The sequence below is a fragment of the Planococcus citri genome, chromosome 1 (assembly GCF_950023065.1).
Source record: "Planococcus citri chromosome 1, ihPlaCitr1.1, whole genome shotgun sequence".
Classification (NCBI taxonomy): Eukaryota; Metazoa; Arthropoda; class Insecta; order Hemiptera; family Pseudococcidae; genus Planococcus; species Planococcus citri.
Genome location: NC_088677.1, coordinates 53,747,005 through 53,767,704, shown reverse-complemented (window position 1 = coordinate 53,767,704; position 20,700 = coordinate 53,747,005). Strand labels below are relative to the sequence as shown.

Here is a 20,700-nt window from a genome sequence, read left to right as displayed (position 1 = left end):
CATGATTTTTACTAAATAAATGTAGATTTGAAGAAAAAAAATCTTGAAAATGATTGACTTGGGATTTTCCAAAATTTATCAAGAATCGAAAAATTAATTTATGTAGGTAGCTGAAATTTCGTTTACGGTGCTTTCAGACGATGCTCTTTCCAAACACCGGACCGTGGTCTCAACGCCCGTTCAAATCAAAGGCAGACAAATCGAGAGGTTCCCTCGTTAATATTTACGAGTGTGGGGGGGGAGGGGTTGATTATTTTGATGATGAATGAGAAAAAATGAAAAACAGCAACTGTGAACTATCATTTTATTATAATGATAAAATCATCGGTAGATTGTATTTTTTGGTTAAATTTAACAAGAAATTATTAACAAAATAGGTTTGTTCAAACAACGAATACTGATTTCTAAATAGTAATAACGTAAGTACAACACAGCCACTCCCAACGATAATGTGATTTATAACCTATTTACGTAATTATTACGAAAAAAATTACTTTTCATTTCAAACACAACCATTATTCAGAAGAAAAAAATTCAAACCATCACAACATACAATTCACGTCAGTATTTTTTTTTCTCGAATTTTAGGAATGATGATAAATACATACGTAAATTATTATACAATAGGTAGGTATTTCTTAAAAGTTAAATTTTCGTATCAAAAAAATTCGAATACTTTTGAAAAGAGGAATCAAGGAATGTGCACGTTTCATTGACTCTCCAAGAAATAAATTAAATTCAATATTTTACACACTAAATATAAATAAAAAGTACAACGTAGATTGATATAATACAAATTAAAAACGCTAACGAGAAAATAAAGAAAATGACCACATAGAATTGTGTTGATAAAGATTGCAGCTATGAGAGAGAACTGATTTAGAAAAATATTACTTTTTCTTCTTCCGCCGAAGAAGGTTTAGTTTTAGAAACCGTATCGGTGCCCGAAGTCGATGACCCTAACGATATGCGGTATTTTTCGGGAATTTTCGGATACGTATTGGTTCGCTCAGCTTTGGCCGGGTCTTTATTGTCTGTGCTCGAAGGCGAAGATACCTACAACACGAATATCACATTAGTGAGTACAACAATAATAATAAAAAACGATAGAAATATAAAAAACAAATTTACTCGAATATTTTGCATCATCGCCGGACTAGACCCGGTTCTGGAATGTGACGGTGACGCAGATGATGAGGCGGACGGCGCATCTGCAGATACTAATCGTTCGTATCCACTGACTCCGCAAACGCGTCTGACCTCCGTTGCACTGGGTATTACATTCGTTGTGGACGGATTCGATTCTCGTAGCTTCCAAGGTAATATCTGCTGGTGCGATTTGCCACCAGAAATAGAAGGCGACGTAACGGTTGAAGAAGCGGAGGTACTCGAGGTGTTATTTCCATTCACTGTCGAACCGCTTCCTAATTTAGCCAATTTTAACGGTAACTTTTGCTTAACTTGTAGATTACCCTGCTGCGCTGCCTGAAATATCATTGAACAAACATTTTTTAAAAAAACAATCACTACGTAATTTGAGCAAAATGTGCACGATAGGTACTTTTTGTTCGTTGGTTGCGCTGAATAAATTAGAAGGTAGAAGATTCGACGTCGAAGTAGGTGTCTGGTTCCGACGAACTGAATCAGTACGACGTTTATAGGTGCCATCTTTAGGCGATGTCGTAGATGGCATCGATGTAGTCGTCGACGATGAAACGGGTAGCGATTGTAATGGCAATGGGATATTGTGCAGTAAAGTGGAATTCGAAGGAGATCCAGAAGGTGGCAAAGGCGCCGATGGTGATATTAATAACGGTGTGTTTGCGTCCATTACTACACCTTGAGCGTTCATGCTCAATATCTGTAATTTTTCGTATAACTGATCCCTCTGTTGGGCGATATCGATCTTGTCTTTTTTAATTTTTTCCTAAAACAAGAAATTAGTATCATTTTTACAAATTTAATCGCACCGAAAATAAATCCACTCGAGCGTACTTCTTTTTCTTCCAGTTTTTTCCTTTTTTCTTCCAATTCTCTTTGTTCGTTTTCTTTTTCGCGTTGCCATTGTTCTTTTTCATGAGTTAATCTATCTTGCAAGTTTCTCAACTCTTCTAATTGTTGATTATGCTTATAAATAGGTCTTCTATCTTTCTCGTTACTCGGATGACTCAATTCATGTCTGCAGAAGGCAAGCTGCGCTTCGAGGCTGTGAACAGACGCGGTCAATTTAATAATTCCATAGAGATATTCCGTAGCAATGATACAAATAAGGGAAATGAAGTATTACCTGTCGATGGAAGACATTTGTTGATCGATTATTGAAGCCAGAGTAAAGATATGGCTGGTAAGCTGCACGATGGCTGACTGTTGTTCGATATCAAACTGTAATAAAGTTGGCAGTTCTTGCTGCGACGATGACGCGCTCAGCTGCCTCGAATCTTGTTGCAATAGAGGCGATACTGTAATATTGGGCGGCGTTATCGTATTTTTGCCGCAATCCTGTAATAAAACGTCGTTAAAACGTTAATCATCCGTTAATTAAACTCTCGTCGAATCATTTCGTATTGCAACGATCAAGAAGGAGCAGGGGAAACATCACACTAACCGCTATAGATTTATTGCTATTTCCGGTCGAGTTGGGAGCCAATTTTCGCGAAAGTAGTTCAGGGGTGCTGACAGGACTCGAAGGTAAAGACGGTGAATGTGTTTTGGAATCGTGATACACGTCGTTTGATACTTTCTTTTGGAACTGTTGCGAAAATTTCCTACCTACTCCGGCGATGAAGCCTGAAAAAATATGAAAAAATTAGAATATTGCATCATCTCGAGTTCTCGATGAATTACATTGCGATTCTCACCTTTACACGCGGCAGCATTATCAAACCCGCCGAAAGTTTCCGCTCTTTTTGGTAAAATGGGTGAAACATACGCGTTACTCTGTCTTTCACCGACCGAACTGGCACTACGCGATAAATTTGTTCCCGATATGTACAACGAACTGGTAAGCTGATTGACTTTCTACGTATAAAAATAAAATCGACGTAATTACAAAATTACCATAGTTTAGAATCGATTTCGTAAGTATACTGATTGATAAAATTACTTGAATGGTATTGTACACTTCTCTGCGTATAGTGTCGTTGTCTATATGCTCGGATACCAAATGACAATAGGAAGGTCGTTCCATACCGATATCCACGCCGGCAGCTGCCAATAATTTCAACAATAAAGCTATTTTCTCTTCGTAAATTAACGCCTGTTCGACGTCCTTTTGGCGCAGGTTACCTGTAATGAGACAGTTTGCAAAATAAACACGGGTCCATTTGTTACAAATATTTCGATTTGACAATGGTACGTTTCCTATTATGTATTAGAATCTTTTGTCAAATAAAAACCTGAATAGGTTCATTTTCATGTCTCATTCTAATAGATATTGGATCACTTTGTTTTTCGAATTTCAAACGGGTAATTGAGGCGAAAACTTTCGTTACAGATTAATGGATTACTTACCGACAATCTGATGCACATGCAGTTGCGAAATATGAGCACGTCTCTGCATTTCTTCGCTGGGTATGCAACTCCTATTATCCTCCATTTGTTGTTCATCATCCACGCAATTCTGTACAGCTTTTCGGATCGACTCGATCCATACTTTTTGTTCCTTAGGCCTGATGATTTTCAATTCGAACATTTCTGGGTTTGCGGGATTGGAGGATATTAAGTAAATGCTTTTCGAGTCAGTGCCTGCTTTTTCGCGTACGAGTAATTTTTGAAGACCAATTACACCAGGCTAAACAGAAATTGTCAAAATTATAAAAGGAGGTAGAATACGATTTCAGAAATAAAATTCTCAAGCCAACCTTTTGATCGGGGGCGAAAAAGGAAAACTTATTATTATTTTCGTTTAAAAATAATAATATATCCGACAATACGATTACATGAACTGACTGCTTTTTGGTAGGACCTTGCATCAAATGCGCTTCACCTTCGAATCTGCTCAAGCATAGATAGAAAAATTGATCAAGAAAAAAATACTACATTGTAAAATATCCTTGAAAACAATACATACCTCAATTTCCGATTATTTGATAGGATATCGGATTTTTTGAAAATACTTCCACGATATTGCGTGGAGGATTTCGCTTCAATTTTGTTATAGATTTCCAATTTCCTATCTTCTTTTTCTTTTTCAGCTACTCGAGAATTAACTTCGGTTAATATATCCTGAAAACCCCATACAATTTCAGATTATAAAATACAAATTTAAAAACAACAAAAAAAACAAAGCAGCAACTAAACACGGAGAAACTTTCACGATCAGTCAATTCCGATCGAATTGGAATTCGGTTCTACGAAAGAGCAAACCATGCAGGTTTGACAACTAAATTTCCATCAGCTGAAGTTGATTTTTTTAAATCTTTATTTCCAAACGAAAGAAAATTGTTTTCTACCAAATCTTTTACGACCGCTTTTGAGCCAATTTGAAGCCTCCGTCAAAAGTTTAAAATTATTCCAAAAAACGCCGTAATTGACCTAGCAGCTAAAAATGTAATCCTGTCGCAAGTTCGACACACGTCGATCATTCAAAAATTCACCAAAGCTCGAAAAATCAACTTCGCCAGCTCAAAATTTGGTTAGCTCCTACTGATACCGGAATTTCAGCTCGACCCGAATTGCTAATTACCAAGATTTTCTCGTAAATCAAAAATAAAACGATATTTATAATTCGAACCTTGATATACGTCAACGCTCCGGTTAACTTGTCTACTTCAACTTTATTTTCTTTGGATGTTTTGATCAATGGTTCAATAAGTAATGGATACTTCGTCAATCTTTGCGTTACGAATAAAATACATTCAGGTATACCTTTCTTCTTCAGCAAGGGATTATTCTGATTACAAAAATTAAACAAAAATTACTCAATGTTGCAAACGAAACTAATATTCCTTTCAAGAATCTATCACTCACTTGACAATACTTCACGAATTCGGCGAATCTGGCATCGTGTTGTAAATAATACTTGTAAATATCTACGGCATCTCTATGTCGCGAGCAGAATTCGCCATAAACAGCTTTCAACTGTTCGGCAGCGGATCCGGAAAATTGTTCTAGTAAAATATCGCTAATGGAATCCACAACAACGGCGTCTCTCTGCTTCTTGCGTAGATTTCGTAAAAATTTCAAGTGTATTTCGGTTAGTTCTGCGAGGCGTGGAAACATTCGATGAAGATTTGCACCGAGGTTGAAATACTTTCTTAAACCGTCGACGAAAATCTATAAATGAACGTAATATTTTAATTGAAAATCAACTAAGAGAATTTCTCAATGGCACAAATTTGGAAATTACCTTTTGCATGACGATTAGAGTAAGACAATGATGTTTTTCCGTTAATATGAACTCGTATATATGTTCTTGTCGTTTGATTTCTTTTTCTTTAAGTTTCTTCAAAATCTATCGCAAATAATGTTCATTAAAAATTATAATTTTAAACTCCAGAGATCGGACGAACGTGAAATAAAATTAAGCTTACATCCTTGCTAACGGAAGGAGCCCAAGTATCCGGCTCTTCATCTTGTAATCCGAGAAAAGGTTCGGTGTCCAAGTCGTTCGCGCTAATATGGCCTGAAAAATCATATATTCTTGTATCAGTATGATTTCAAAACAAAAGACTCATAATTTCAGGAACTAAATTTTCCTTGATGACAGTAATTGAAATTTACCTTCATCTAAAAATTCCAGAACTACCAAGGGGGCTTCTTCGTTGTAACTGTGAAAAAAAATCAAACCGCGAGTTTAAAACAAGTTCAACTCAATACTAAGAAACCGCATAAATTCGAATTTATGTACCTAATGATGTGATCTTCATTATGCTGATTTTTAATGAAATACGCATCTTCTTTTTCTTCATTGATAATAGGACTGCAAAAAAAAGGAAAAAAGTGAATTAGTTTCAGATAGTACTCTTAGCAGTTCAATACTCATCCGAATCAAATTTCCAAAACTGTCAAGAATTTAAAAAAAAAAAAAATACAATGGCTCAGTCTCAACAGGCCTTGGTTGAAACTAGATTAGGTATGTTAACATCAACATCTAACCGACCTTAAGGTAACATTCTCAATTCGATATGAATATAACGTTAGTTGCTATATCGAAGTTGGGTTTCAAAAAAAAAAGCGAAGAATTAAAGCCAAATACTACGTTCTGTTAGAGAGTTGAACAAATTACAATCGACTGAAAAATCTTGTATGAGTATTTCTCCAAAAGAAAGAAAAAAGGATAACATATTGTTTACATTTTATAGGTAACTCGTCTGAGAATTCTAAATAAACAAGAACCATTGATTCGGGAAAATTTTACTTATAAATGAATAATCGATATCATAGTTCAATTTTTTCGAAATTTTGCTCAATTTATCGAAACGCGTATAGAAACGTAAACGGTATATTATCCTTATATTATTCTAAATAAAAAATAAATTACGTAGCCGGGCGTTCCTAATCAATGAAGTTCCAAAAACACAAAAACGAAAAATATTAAAAAAACAACAAATATATAAATGCTTCCTCAAACGCTAAAGTAAAGCGCATTCACTAAACTAATACATTACTTACAAATATTAAAAATTAGCCCTAATTCAACTGAAGATTAAATTTGGAAATTACTGAAAAATTCGTTTCCACGATAATTGTTTACAAGCGAAAGAATTATTCAAAATACGACTTATTACCTTAGTAAAAAAAATAAATAAAAAAATACAAAGATCAATAGAGATAAACGTAAAGATAGAATTAGCCCTTTAGTAAGAGACGCATCAACGTTTACAGCACTCGCAGATCTATGTAAAAAACAAATCGATCCATTCTACTGCACACAATAATTTAAGAACAGAGACAGACAAAGAGAAATATATAGAGAGAGATACATAGAGAAAAAGAAACAGAGAGTAAATCAGCGGAATTCCAATCGTTCACTTACTTTACTCCTAGTTTATTCGCTACCCGCCTCCAAGGTGAATAACACAATGTAGTAGATGCGAATGATTTCCTAATACATAACGACCATACCACAGATAAATCCTCAATTGCAATACGACAATATTTCACAATTTCGTTTTAAAGGAAATACACAAAAGGGAAGAAAATAAGACACGAGTATTTCCTCGATCGCGAAGACGCGTAAAAAATGGGGTGAACGGTGTAATACATATTATGAGCAACGTTGATCGGTCAAGATGTTATACGCGCGATTAACCGTCGATAAGTTTAGGTAACCAGTTAAAAATTTTCTGTTCAGCCATCGAAATGGCGCCTAATTAACCATACGTACCTATTTCCTTGCGAGGAACTTGCAATCGAAGATACGTTGCTGTTTTTCTTGTTCGTTGTCTTACTCGTTTGCGACTGTTGGCCTGAATTTTTTCCAGATACCTAAGATTGCAGCGAAAATATTTAGATTAGAATATCATTTCGGATACCAATGCTTCCTTGGAGAAGTAAAATCATTCCACGTACTTTAGAATGTTTCATTTTCTGCGGACATTCTGTGCCAGAAATATGCTCGAAGCATAGAGCCTGGTGAACAGTAGCTAAACAACCTAAAATAAAAGAGGGTTCTTAATTAAATATTGATACTATTAAATACATAGAATTCAGATTTTCAATGCAGACCTTCGCAATGCAAAGCGTGTTTTGTTTCGACTGGTTTCGAACACCAATCACACAATCCAACGGAGCTCAGGTTACCGTGAGTAACTGAAATCCAACTGTGAGTTCCGTTTGATTTCTTGGCTTTATCCTGAAACATCAGAAACGTTACAACTTTCATATTACAATGAAATCATCTGAGCGATCATTCATATTCGTCAAATTGAAAGAAATTCATCACGGAATATGAAACCTTTCGATACAAAATGAGCTATTTGTTGACCGGCAACAAGAGGTTTCATTTTAAAAACAATCATTACATTTTTAAACATGTCGTTGTTTATTCAGCGTGCATAATGATTGTTGTCAAGTTGAAAATTATATCAAAATCAATAACCACGTACCTTTTTCTTACGGAAAAATAGACTCCCTCGTTTCCTTCTTTTTTCACGTCTATCATCGTACGAATAATTATTACCACTCGCGCTACCATCTGCACATGTTTTCCTGTAAATGAATATTAGAATAAAAAAACCGTTAGTTGGGTGAAAAACTTCAATTAGAAAAAAAAAATTAATATTTCGGACGAATTTGTATCAAGTGATTCTTAAATTTACAAGCATCACTCTATATTTATGATATTTTCGTGATTCGAATATAAGTCATAAAAATAATAATGGAAAAAAAGCTCTCTACAATGCTTTAGACGTTTTTTTTTTCAGTGCGATTAAACTTCAGTGCACAAGTGTAGAACTACTAATGCAAAATACAAGGTGCAAACACAATCAAGCAACTTCGTTTGGTTAAAGTTGAAATGGGATAATAAATAAATATGATTATAAGCCCTGAAAACTCACTCTCGTAAAAAGCCATCAAAAGCAGTACTTGTGACCACTTCGTCGGGATATGGAAAATGACGCAGTCTTGTATCGTCCAGCAATGAAACCATTTCTTCTTCAGTTTCGCTTTCGGTGCCGCTTGGTCTTTGACTATTAAGCAATAATTTCTATAACTAATGCCTACTCGTAAAACTAAAGCTGTTCGTCAGCAAATGCTAATTATCGGTTTTGGAGAATACGTTTCAATTCCGGTAATTGTTGTATTTGGTGCATTACTAGTGATTCAATAGTGCATAACGTGTGTTCAAACTATACCAGTATTACTACGCATTTTCAAAGTATGCGAATATAAAACAAATTAAAAAAAGGAAAATGATTGAAAAAAATCAATTTCTTTTTAAAAATGAAAAAGTTGAACACACGGTAGTGAAAAAATTTCACCTAAAATCCAGGCGATCAATCAGCAAAAAAAACAAAACAGAAAAATAAGGAAAACTACCAATTTAAAAATAACGAGTGTTTGGTACAAAATTTGATGTGAAATATAGCATGCTTTTTACTACTTTTCCCATTCGCGGATTGATATTATACTTACGCTGATAACATATAACAAGTAGTCTTATTGACTGCATTATTCGTAGTGGTAATGGCTCGTTCATTCGATATGATGTAAGAAGATGAAGGGTCTCGTGCAGCTATTGCTAATATCGATGGCGTAGATACTGATTTTTGTAGAGGCAATCGAGCTTGTAAAAGACGAACTTCTTCTTCTCGTTTCAAACGTATTTTATTAAAATCGCTCTATCGTGTGAGAAAAAAGTAATATTAATGAAAACTCAAGACTGAACGAGTCTCGTACGAATTAAAAAACACATACTTGTAAATCGGCTTCATTAAGAGAATGAGTTGATACATTTCCGGTAGCAGTTCCTCCGTTAGTAGTACTATATCGATTAGATCGAACAACTCGGCCAACACTTGATTTTCGATTAGTGGGCGTCGTTACAGTGGACGGTAAGTTACTGCAGCTACCGTTATCGAAGAATATGTCTTCGACATCGGATTCCAAACTGCTTAAACTCACACTAAAATAGAAAAAAGGTAATCGATAAAATAATGGAATGAAATTTGACGATTCAATACACGTACATATAACCACGTACCTTCTTTGCTTTCCTATTTTGCGATCCAGCTCTCTTTGAGTTGATAAATCTTCCAAAGCCGCCCAACTTCTTCGTCGTAATATTTCGCCACTATTCAACGAACTAATAATTTTACCACTGCTTTTCCAATCTACCGAGTCTGCTGATGAAACGTAATAATTGTTATACTCAGTTATGAATAATACATTGTGTAGATTGTTTACTAACTTTGCTTTAAATGCAATCCCGAAGAAGATACAGAAATATAAGGCGTACTAAATGACACCGATAAATCCGCGTGAGAAGGTGACGAAGTAACACTGTTACCTACACCATCTGCATCAGAGCTTAATTCATTTAAGGAAGGGCAGGAACAACTCAGCCTTATACATTGCTCACCGATTTTCAAAATCTGTGAAAGAATATAATCAACGTCGAGAGTCTCGTTTTTTAGGCTAAAAACACACGGTGGTTTTACAGTACCTGACTATTAACCGATAAAGCACCAACGTTGACATCTTTCATGTGTTGAACTACTTCAACGATATCATGCAATTGCTTAAGGTTTTCCTCTGAAAATTAATACATTGAAAGTGTTTTTTACTCATTCAATTATTACTTTGGCTAAAAAGCAATACATTTACTTACCTAAAACCGAATACTGTTTATTTACAGGAGTAATACTGATAGTTGCGGAGGTATGGGGAGTAACACTAATAGTAGGAACAGAGGTATTCATAGGTGATATTGCTGTATTCATGATTATTTTTAGCAGACTTTTAATAATGCTTTTGCGTTGAAATTAAAGAACACGGATAGATTTTCAGCACCATATTGGCTAACCTACTTCTCGTGCATCGGTATCCAATCTAAAAAGTAAATAATGGTAAAAACATGAGCAAAAATCAACATTATGAGAAAGCAAACTTGATTCAAGTAGAAAATACTAATGATTCATTATCAATCAAACAATTTTATACCAAAGTGAAACTTTTATCAAATGCAATTGAAAATTTGAATTTTGTTAGAGAAATTAAGAAATCAACAAGTTTATATACGTAGCTCGTATTACATGTACAAAGGCCAAATAAGAACAAGGACTTGACGAGTTTCTTTCAATAACGAGATGGAATTTAAGAACTGCGTAAACGACGAACAAAATTGATTAGACAATTGATACAGTACTAAATTACATCGAAGGAAAATTTATGAATAGATGTTAATCATTTAAAATTTACAACATAACATTTTCAATATCCAATATAACTGTTAAACAGGGTTGGGAATTTCAGGAATTATTTCATACACATGAGAATTGATACTTTCGTTTTACTTCAAGCTTTAAAAAATCAACAGCAGGGAAAAGTACTTGAGTGGTCAATAATCGAAAAATTTTCTACTGAAATATGAACTGGGAAAAATGAGTGTGTACGTTAACTAAAAAGTAAACCAACTTCTTTTTCTGCAACATTTCACCAGTTGAACACTTTCAAGAATAACTTCATTACACCCATGACTGGAAAAGTAATAATTTATGGTTTATTCTTTGATACGCGAACCAAATTAAATATTTACTCAAAAGAAAATTGAAACACTTCACAACACCATCAAAATACTCCAATTTCGATGCATACAGGAGTTGTGTTGTACTTGTATGTAGTGTAGAAAACATCTTGAAATCCGCGATTCGGATGTTTCTTCATGTTCGGAAATCAATTTAGACAATCCTTTCGGATAGAATCTTCGTTCTTTTCCGACTGGTAACCGTACCGCTACCGTACCTGTTCGACCCGTACGGTACGAGCGCTCAGTGATCACACTACAGTGGTTCCCAATCAAATCATTTTTTCTTTTAGTTTTTTCGAAAAAAAAAACTAAAAAGCGTCGACGAAATAAGAACATAAAATACTGGTACTGCGCGCATAGTAAAAGAAATACAACGCTCACATTCAGCCATGGAATACTTTATACTTTATTAAATCTTATGAAGAACTTGAAAATCCTGTACTTCAGCGTCTTCAGCTGATGACCAGTGTTGCGGAGCGGAACTGAACCGGAACGAACCGGAACGCTAAACCCCTAACTTTTGGGAGAATTTAGGTGGAGCGGAACGGAACCTGGAGCAACTTTCAAAAAATATACAGGAGCGAAACCGGAACTGAACCGGAATAAAAATTTGGGTTTTTAAAGCTCCGACCTAACAAAATTTTTTGACCTTTAATGAACGATTTGCAGGTGTTTTGCTGAAATTTTACCATTTACCTCAATGAATAAACTAGAAAATTATAAAAAGACATGGTAAATGACATGAAAAAGATCATATAAATGTACTTTTGGAACAAAGCTGCAATTTTCAGCGATCAAAATTCAAATTTCTCATGTAAGATGGACTTTAAATTTCATTAAAACGCTCCTAATTCAACCATTTTTTTAAAATTTTGGGCATTTCAACATTTTTAACTTCAATTTTTGCTCAGAACATGAAAATTCTGATGTACTTAGAATGCAACCTTCTCTAAAACAAAAAAGAAAAATCGGAGCGGAACGGAACGCCAAACCGGAACGGAACGATATTTTTAAGCGGAGCGGAACGATATAGGAAACCGGAACAGAATTATTTTTTATGCTGGAGCTGAACCCTGAACCCGGAACGAAATTCATTCCGCTCCGCAACACTGTCAGGGATGCGGAGCGGAACTGAACCGGAACGAACCGGAACGCTAAACCCCTAACTTTTGGGAGAATTTTGACGGAGCGGAACGGAACCTGGAGCAACTTTCAAAAAATATGCAGGAGCGAAACCGGAACCGAACCGGAATAAAAATTTGGGTTTTTAAAGCTCCGACCTAACAAAATTTTTTGACCTTTAATGAACGATTTTCAAGATTATAGTGTGAACAAAAGGTGTTTTTGCTGAAATTTTACCTCAATAAACTAGAAAATTGTAAAAAGACATGGTAAATGACATGAAAAAGACCATTTATACAATGTACTTTTGGAACAAAGCTGCAATTTTCAGCGATCAAAATTCAAATTTCTCATGTGAGCAGTGAGGTGGACTTTAAATTTCATTAAAACGCGCCTAATTCAACCATTTTTTTAAAATTTCGGGTATTTCAACATTTTCAACTTCAATTTTTGCTCAGAACATGAAAATTCTGATGTACTTTGAATGCAACCTTCTCTAAAACAAAAAAGAAAAATCGGAGCGGAACGGAACGCTAAACCGGAACGGAACGATATTTTTGAGCGGAGCGGAATGATGTAGGAACCCGGAACAGAATTATTTTTCATGCTGGAGCTGAACCCTGAACCCGGAACGAAATTCATTCCGCTCCGCATCCCTGGATGACCTGTGTTGATAATTGCATCGACCTTTTAGTTAACCTAGACGGCTACTCATACGCAAAATTATCCCACTGGTTATGTCGCCAACTCTGTGGATTTCAAATTAGAAACAAACGCATCTGCGCATGTGTCAGGAAACGTGTGTGTGTATTTTGTTGTTAGTGGATTAGGGGCGGAAGTGGGGGTGCTGGTGGTGTTTCCGTTTACTGTTCACAAGCATCAATTATAGTGTTGGCCTGAGAATATTCTCAATGCGCATAATCTGAGAATATTCGCGAATATTCGCGAATATTCTCAAATGCTTGGAGAATATTCTCTCAAAAAAATAAAAATCATGACTTTTTTCAAAAAATTTAAAGATTTTTCTATAATTTTCACATTTTACAAGTTTGATTACTACTTTTCTTTATAAATTTCCAATTTTCCTTAATAATTTGAAACCTTTTCATGGAAAGTTTCCTATTATCTCTGAACTAAGCAATAATGTTCTAATTTTTTGAAAAGAATCTGCAGAATATGCGCAAGAAAATGCGCATATTCTTGCGCATGCGCAAGCAAAAAAAGAATATTCGCGAATTTGCCCAACACTAATCAATTAGTGGTGTTGATATATCGATATCTTAAACGATATATCGATATGAGATCCAATATCGACATATCGATATGAAAAATCAATATCGACGATATATCGTATCGTCAAAAATTGAGGAAAAAATGCACGAAAACAGCCAAAAATATGAGTAAAAATTGAAATTAGAAAGAAATTTTTAAAAAATTTTCAAAAAAAAATTTTCTCACTTTTTTAAAAATCTATAAAAAAACTTTTTGTCGTACCAAATTTTTTGCAGTTGTTAGTTCGCAATTAAACTAGAATGACTGAGTATACAAATGGGAAAAATAGGTACTTTTAAGGCAATATTGAAGATATCGATATATCGTCGATATATCGATATCTGTTGGAAAAATATCGTGATATATCGATATGAAATTTTTCTAAATATCAACATCACTAGCATCAATTCCTGAGACATGCGCAGATGCGTTTGTTTCTAATTTGAAATCCACAGAGTTGGCGACATAACCAGTCGTCGGCTAAGTGCGGAAGGGTGCCTCGTGCAACTCGTTACTTGATACCTGTGTAAAACTGCCTTTCCACACTGAGTGCCATCTATCATTCCAAGTTCAAATCTAAAGGCATCTTAGGTGATAGGAAGGGTGCCTTGAGGTAACATAACTTTTGGTTTGAACATTTGGACTGATAGATGGTGCTCAGAGTGGAAAGGCAGTTTTACACAGGTATCAAGTAACGAGTTGCACGAGGCACCCTTCCGCACTTAGCCGACGCAGTGGCCTTAGTTTGCATTGGAGTAGTCGTCTAGGTTAACTAAAAGGTCGATGGATAATTGTACATGTCCATCAGAAATCGAGTTTCAACTATGAGTTTCCAAAAATCGCCTATTTTCTATTCACTTCGATTATTTGCGAGTAGAAACTTGAATAGAGAGAATATTTCATGTCAGCAGTCAGCTATGAATACAATAAAATAATAAAATCCACCCTACATGAAGATTTTGAAATCAATCAATACAGAGTACTTCTTATTATTTATTTTACCAGTAATATAAATGTTTTAAAAATAATAACAGTAACTAGATGGATCTCCATACAATAAACGCACATTTTTTTTTAGTGAATGTCATCTACATCCACGACAGCGAATTCAGGTTTATCGTATCCTAATTCTTCGGGTGTACTAATTCCTAATTCTTGCAAAGTTGGACCAAGTTCTTGTAAAATGTACGGATACCATTCCTTCACTTTATTACCACATTTGTCTTTCAAGAGCTCCATGTATCGAACAGCTAAAGCGAAATCATTTAATCTCCTGCATGCTTTAAGAACAGTAACCGAAATTTCAGGATCAGGAACACAATCGAAATCAGCGAAATCTTGAATCGCTCTACGTATTTCCCAAGAATCGATTTCTTTGCGATTGAAGAAATCGCAATATTTCTTGATGAATTCTTCGCTATTATAATTCGGCTCATGATAGAAATTCTTTAATTTTCCGATTACCGAAGTTACTTCTTCTAGTTTTTTCCTTGCTTCAGCTTTCGCTGCATCACTGGCATCCTGAACTGCGGAAGAATTCATTCGATAGCAACCGACTCCGATGGTGGGATACGCCTTGGTTAAAGTATTGCTTAAATGTGCTCTGCATGATGAAGCGACGGTACGAAGCATTTTGTATAATATTAAATCACTACACAGACGTAAAATAACCAAAAATTACGACGAAACTTGAACTAGAAGAAAATTTTATCGCATTCCTATCACATCACCGAATCAAAGGATACTTCAAGAACAACAGAAAAGCAAGGAATGTAAAAAAAAAGGTCATCATTCGTCATGAATGGTAATTACCGTAAATCAAAATTGCAAAAACACAGAAAAACAAAATAATTACTAATGTTGCGGTAAACGATTTTTTTTCAATTTTGATTTTTGAATTGAATTATTTCATTTTTGAAAATTTTTAAAAATTTTCATGGAGCCACATGGAACGCATATACGCAACGAAATCCTTGATACCTACTTCAACTTCTGTTGCAGATAAAAATCAACAACTGAACGATTAATCGTAACTCGTAATCACGTAACTGCTGATATTCATATTTCATTCAATAATTTGATTGAAATTATTTTCATTTAATTCCATTCCAATTTCTATCAATAATTTGATGAATGGCATGGATTCTGGCATTATTCCAACATCCATGCCGTGCAAAACTAGAGGAACTTTTTCTTCTATGTTCTCGTCATTTACAGTATCGCAAAGTGTGCTTTTCATAGGCATCGCAAAAAAAATTGAAAAAATTAGATTCTCGATCTAACAATAATTTTATCACACAAATCGTCTAACATCCGAAATTCCGAATAAATCGGTTTGTACCTACATAAGCAAAATATGAATAAGAAATAATTTCTGAACCCGAGTCATCATAAAATTTAGGCCTATAATTTAGACAACATAGTTGATCCAAAGAAACCAGTTACAAATAAAAAAATATTAAAATTAAATTCATTCAAGTACAGTTACTACACATATAATACAATACCACACAAATTCAAAGAATAAGACACAAGGAGTGAAAATTGAAATTAAAAAGTCGCAGAATGAAATGCATAAAACTCAAAACAATCAAAAAATGTTCAAGAATGAGCAGATAACATCTGTTCAATCGTTTTATCAGTATCGTCAACATCATCGGGTAAATGAAAACTGCTCAATGCAGAATCACTTTCTAAGAATTCGCGCAATTCTGATTCTAAATCAAAACCGGCAACACCACTGGCTGAATTCACGTTGGTAGATATATTTTCATCATCATTGGCATTATTTCGAATTCCAGAGTTTAAATTTTGATTGATGAATAAATTATTTGTGTTCGAGTTCACGCATGGATCTTCAGAATTATTTATCTGATAATTCTAAACACAAAAAAGATACACGTTATTGATTCATTGAGAGGCGCGTTGGTAATAAAACTCCCGACAATGCTCTAAAAAAACTATTGAAATACTTACATAAGATGAGGAAAACGTATTATTAGCAACTTGTTGCGGTGGTACCGGAGCAATACCCATGGCTTTTCGAACTCCTGTCACAGGAGCAACGATACCAGGAGGAACTTTTTTAATGATGTTGGTTAAATTTTCGGTAACCTTATCAGCTAAAATCATAACATAAAGTGAGAAAATGATGTAACAGATATTCTGAATTTCACCGGGAGAAAAATAATTTACCTAATAGATGCTCAGATTCATTGGGGGGACTGACTTGAGACAAATGCTGAGGTAATGGAGCACTCAACCTTTCGAATTGTGTTTGATGCAATCGTTCAAGTAAAGAACGTGTTTGTTCCAGCTTATCAGAAATTTTCTGTTCTTCTTTACATGTGCCTTCTGAAAAATGAGTGAAGTTTGATTGAAAACACTACGTAACTGAAAAAACTAAATTAAAACTATGATGATATTACCATAATATTCCAAGAAACTAGTATCGATTCCATATTCTGAGAGTGATTTCAATTGATTTATTTCTACTTTGGTATCTTCTATTACGGATTTTGTTGGAGCAGCAGTAACCGGCGATACAGTCGCAGATTTGATCTGATTACCTACTGGTTGGGCTGTAATACTATTAACGTTGTTGGTTGATGGCACAACATTAGCCACCGAGGTTACCGTTGATGGAGATTTCTTTAATAACTGCTCTTCTTCTTCCCTCAACTTTTTTTTCTCTTCTAAAATTTTTTTGGTTTTACGATGGTCACCGCCGGTCATTATATCTAATAAATTATCGACCATCGTAGTGACATAATCACTATCTCTGGAAAAATTCAACACGCTGAAAACAAAAAACAAATATGAATCAAAATTTAGTACACAAATTCTACAAAATTTAACGAAAATGAATTACCTTTCAGCGTACTGTACGGCTGATTCATCACCGTACGTTTGGAAAAGTAATTGAGATTCTTCTTTAGTTAAATTTGCAAATGTGGAATCGTAAGATGGTGCATAAGAACCAAATGCGCCGTAGTATAACGGTTTCACTAAAAAAAAATTTCAGGATGACTTTCAATTCAAATAATCCCCTAAATTGAAATTGAAATTGAAATTAAAAATTGCCTACCTGTTTTCACAAAATTCCTTTTATCCTCTCTGAAGCCTTGAACGCTACCAGAGCCGTGACTTAATTTTCCAATTAGAGACCCTAGTAAAACTGGTCGTTCTCTCGTTTTTTTATCAATGCCATCATTTGGAACAATAATTGCAAGAGTGGTGGTACCATCCTCTTTTTGCCGTAGAAAGCCCATCTGTATGGAGGAACGAAACACAATAAATCGCATGATTCTTTAAAGATGACACCCAGATTAGAACACATACCTCCATCGAGGGTTTCTTCTTCGCCAATTTCTCAGCAGCCAGTTTCGCTGCGTTTTTAGCTTGAGCTAAAATTTCATCCGGAGAATAATCTTGAGTCATTGATTCAAATTTTGACCTGGAAATTGAGTACATTAGAAAATCTGCCACAACGCAAATGGAAAATTATTCATCATAATTCAAGTACGAACTGGGTACTGCTGGTAGTCTGCTTCCCAGATGTGGCATCAAGCCTAGAATCATCATTATTTACATCATTCTTGAATTTTTCAGGAGCTGATGAACTATCCTCCGATTTAATATGAGGTTTGATATCTTCTTCATCTTCCGATGGTGCAGCTGAAGAATCTACATCAAATCCTAATTCTTCCGATGTTAAAGAATTTAACAAAGGTAACAAAGGTGGAGTAGCTCGCAGCTTATCCAGGCTCGTCATTTTTAAGCCAGCATGTAATAATTTTTTGGCCGCTTTATAATATACGGTTTCTGGTCGATTGTATACCATTGCATTTCTACACATCAATTGCAAATCGTCCTACGAAGTTGAATACCAAAATTAACTCATCATTTTTCCAATTTATTAAGCTTTGAACGGAATAAGAACGAAACTCACTATGTATTGGGTCAAAGACTTGTAACTACCGTTTTCGATATTACGTTTCATTGAGTTCAAATCCATGGGTTGACTGATCACTAAGGAATAACCAGGCGCTATCTGATCAGTAACAGGCCAAGCGAAAAACTGCTGGGTATCTTTTTTCTCAATTGCTTGATGAATAAATTCCAGCAATTTTTGTAACGATGATTTATCAGGTTTCGTTTTTGTACGTCCATGTGAGTCTTGCACATTCGTATCCTTTTTTTCGTCATCTATCAAAATAATAACATCATTAAGATTAGCAAAAGATATGTAGACATAACTCAAAGAAGGCCAACGAGAAAAACTAACTCTGCATTAAAAAGTTGTAGCTGCTCGGCGATAGGGTGAGTCCTGTAACAGTTTCGTGGCCATTTTCCGGATCATTTTCGCTATTTCTGTATTCTTCTTGACTAGAATCTTTATGAAATCGTTTCTTTTTATCCTGTGAAAATTTCACGGATGGATTATCGCATCATTTTTTACAAAGCATACAAACCAGAATCGAACTTACTTTTCTATGCTTTTTCTTTTTGTCTCGTTTTTCATAATCTTTCTCCTTTTTCTTTTTCTTTTTTTTCGACTTCTTATGCTGTTTATTGTAAGTATCATATTGGAGAGAAGGAGGAGGAGAATTTATGGTTTCTTCATGATTTTCGATAAGATTGCATCCAGACACGCTAGTGTCGAAACTGTGTTCGGGAGTGGAAGTAGTAGAGCTACCCCCAACCTTTAAAATCAATTTCAAACCTACAAAATGATATTTATGCGAATTAAATACGATTGTCAACAGTAAATTTTTCATGATATTGATAAGATTCATTAGTTACAAGACTGGAAAACTCAAAAGAAGCAATATTACTTACCTTCAGGCCTATCTTTTTTGATTTTCTTCCTTCTCTTGATAGTAAAATCATCATCGTCGTAGGACGCCAGCTTGAAAGTTTGAAAGGATGAACAATTGCTTACTAAATTCTTCAAAAACTTCGAGCTTTCATGAAATATTATTACCGAAATACAGAATACCGACTTTTCAAAAGAAACCAACTTTTCGCTTCAACAAAGTAAAGTTCTAGATTAGGGAAGTATACGCATACGCCATTTTGGTTCGACACAACGGATGTAAACTACATCAGAGCGTATGTATGTATACAATCTTACGAGTAAAAAATGCAATTTTTTCGATTGTTCGCGGGTTCGGGTGAATTTTTAAGTAGTTTCAAGCTAAAGACAATGAAATTTCCTATCGATTGATGTTAAATTTTTGTTATTTCGCGGAAAATTGACGATTTTATGAATACTTTTATTACCCGATTTTTTCATACTATATGTGTCAACTTTAAAATAAAAATACTCAAAATCTTCAGTGAACACACAGGTATTTTACTATATCAAAATGTTCGTAATTTCATCGTCTTTAAAATGGGTGTTTATCGAAAGCTCTACATACAACCGTTCAAAAGTTGTAGAAGTTTAAAGTTGCGAAAACAATGCAAAAACCAACCGCGGATGGTAAGTATTGAACTTTGAACTAGAATTACTCAAAATTTTCAACGAACACATAGGTATATTAATACAGCAAAACGTTCGTTATTTTATCCTTTTTAAAATGGGTCTTCACCGAAAGCTCTAACTTCTACCGTTCAAAAATTCTTGAAGATCAAAGTTGCGGAAAGTGTTCAAATTGTGTTATCACTGTTATCAGTCACTTAGTGTTGATTGTAGAACATTTTCCGCAACTTTGATCTTCAAGAATTTTTGAACGGTAGAAGGTAGAGCTTTCGGTAAAGACCCATTTTAAAAAGGATAAAATAACGAACGTTTTGCTGTATTAATATACCTATGTGTTCGTTGAAAATTTTGAGTAATTCTAGTTCAAAGTTCAATACTTACCATCCGCGATTGGTTTTTGCATTGTTTTCGCAACTTTAAACTTCTACAACTTTTGAACGGTTGTATGTAGAGCTTTCGATAAACACCCATTTTAAAGACGATGAAATTACGAACATTTTGATATAGTAAAATACCTGTGTGTTCACTGAAGATTTTGAGTATTTTTATTTTAAAGTTGACACATATAGTATGAAAAAATCGGGTAATAAAAGTATTCATAAAATCGTCAATTTTCCGCGAAATAACA

The 20,700-nt window shown here is 34.7% G+C and overlaps 3 protein-coding genes and 1 long non-coding RNA gene across 6 annotated transcripts; 1 reads left to right on the top strand and 3 right to left on the bottom strand.

The window, feature by feature from the left end:
- Positions 1–290: 290 nt before the first annotated feature.
- On the bottom strand, positions 291–11,301 carry cyst (cysts). 3 transcript variants are annotated; one of them, XM_065346205.1, is made up of 29 exons: positions 11,080–11,301; positions 10,274–10,494; positions 10,109–10,197; positions 9,854–10,037; positions 9,647–9,788; positions 9,361–9,568; positions 9,079–9,284; positions 8,502–8,633; positions 8,049–8,151; positions 7,669–7,795; positions 7,513–7,595; positions 7,328–7,428; positions 5,849–5,920; positions 5,722–5,768; positions 5,532–5,623; positions 5,348–5,452; positions 4,969–5,274; positions 4,733–4,891; positions 4,070–4,224; positions 3,861–3,993; positions 3,511–3,790; positions 3,104–3,285; positions 2,859–3,018; positions 2,606–2,787; positions 2,288–2,499; positions 1,996–2,206; positions 1,562–1,927; positions 1,132–1,485; positions 291–1,056 (listed from the first exon to the last, which is right to left on the bottom strand). In XM_065346205.1, exons 2-29 carry the CDS (start codon positions 10,383–10,385, stop codon positions 880–882), a joined length of 4,680 nt encoding a protein of 1,559 aa, XP_065202277.1. In that variant the 5' UTR covers positions 10,386–10,494; positions 11,080–11,301; the 3' UTR covers positions 291–879. The 3 variants fall into 3 exon arrangements, with proteins under 3 accessions (XP_065202277.1, XP_065202278.1, XP_065202279.1); XM_065346206.1 differs by having other exon boundaries at positions 9,647–9,785; XM_065346207.1 differs by lacking the exon at positions 8,502–8,633.
- LOC135832758 (uncharacterized) lies at positions 3,227–5,421 on the top strand. The gene is made up of 2 exons (XR_010556371.1): positions 3,227–3,351; positions 3,494–5,421. It is a non-coding gene; the product is annotated as an uncharacterized LOC135832758 (long non-coding RNA).
- A 3,264-nt stretch (positions 11,302–14,565) lies between the features above and the next one.
- LOC135832757 (cytochrome c oxidase subunit 5A, mitochondrial) lies at positions 14,566–15,354 on the bottom strand. Its single transcript, XM_065346220.1, has one exon. The coding sequence runs from the start codon at positions 15,215–15,217 to the stop codon at positions 14,660–14,662; it is 558 nt and encodes a 185-aa protein (XP_065202292.1). The 5' UTR covers positions 15,218–15,354; the 3' UTR covers positions 14,566–14,659.
- Positions 15,355–15,970: 616 nt separating this feature from the next.
- Brd7-9 (Bromodomain containing 7/9) lies at positions 15,971–19,004 on the bottom strand. Its single transcript, XM_065346212.1, has 10 exons — positions 18,873–19,004; positions 18,537–18,793; positions 18,115–18,458; positions 17,927–18,041; positions 17,673–17,856; positions 17,457–17,592; positions 17,014–17,384; positions 16,781–16,939; positions 16,562–16,707; positions 15,971–16,465 (listed from the first exon to the last, which is right to left on the bottom strand). The coding sequence occupies exons 1-10, from the start codon at positions 18,877–18,879 to the stop codon at positions 16,187–16,189; spliced, it is 1,998 nt and encodes a 665-aa protein (XP_065202284.1). The 5' UTR covers positions 18,880–19,004; the 3' UTR covers positions 15,971–16,186.
- Positions 19,005–20,700: the final 1,696 nt, after the last annotated feature.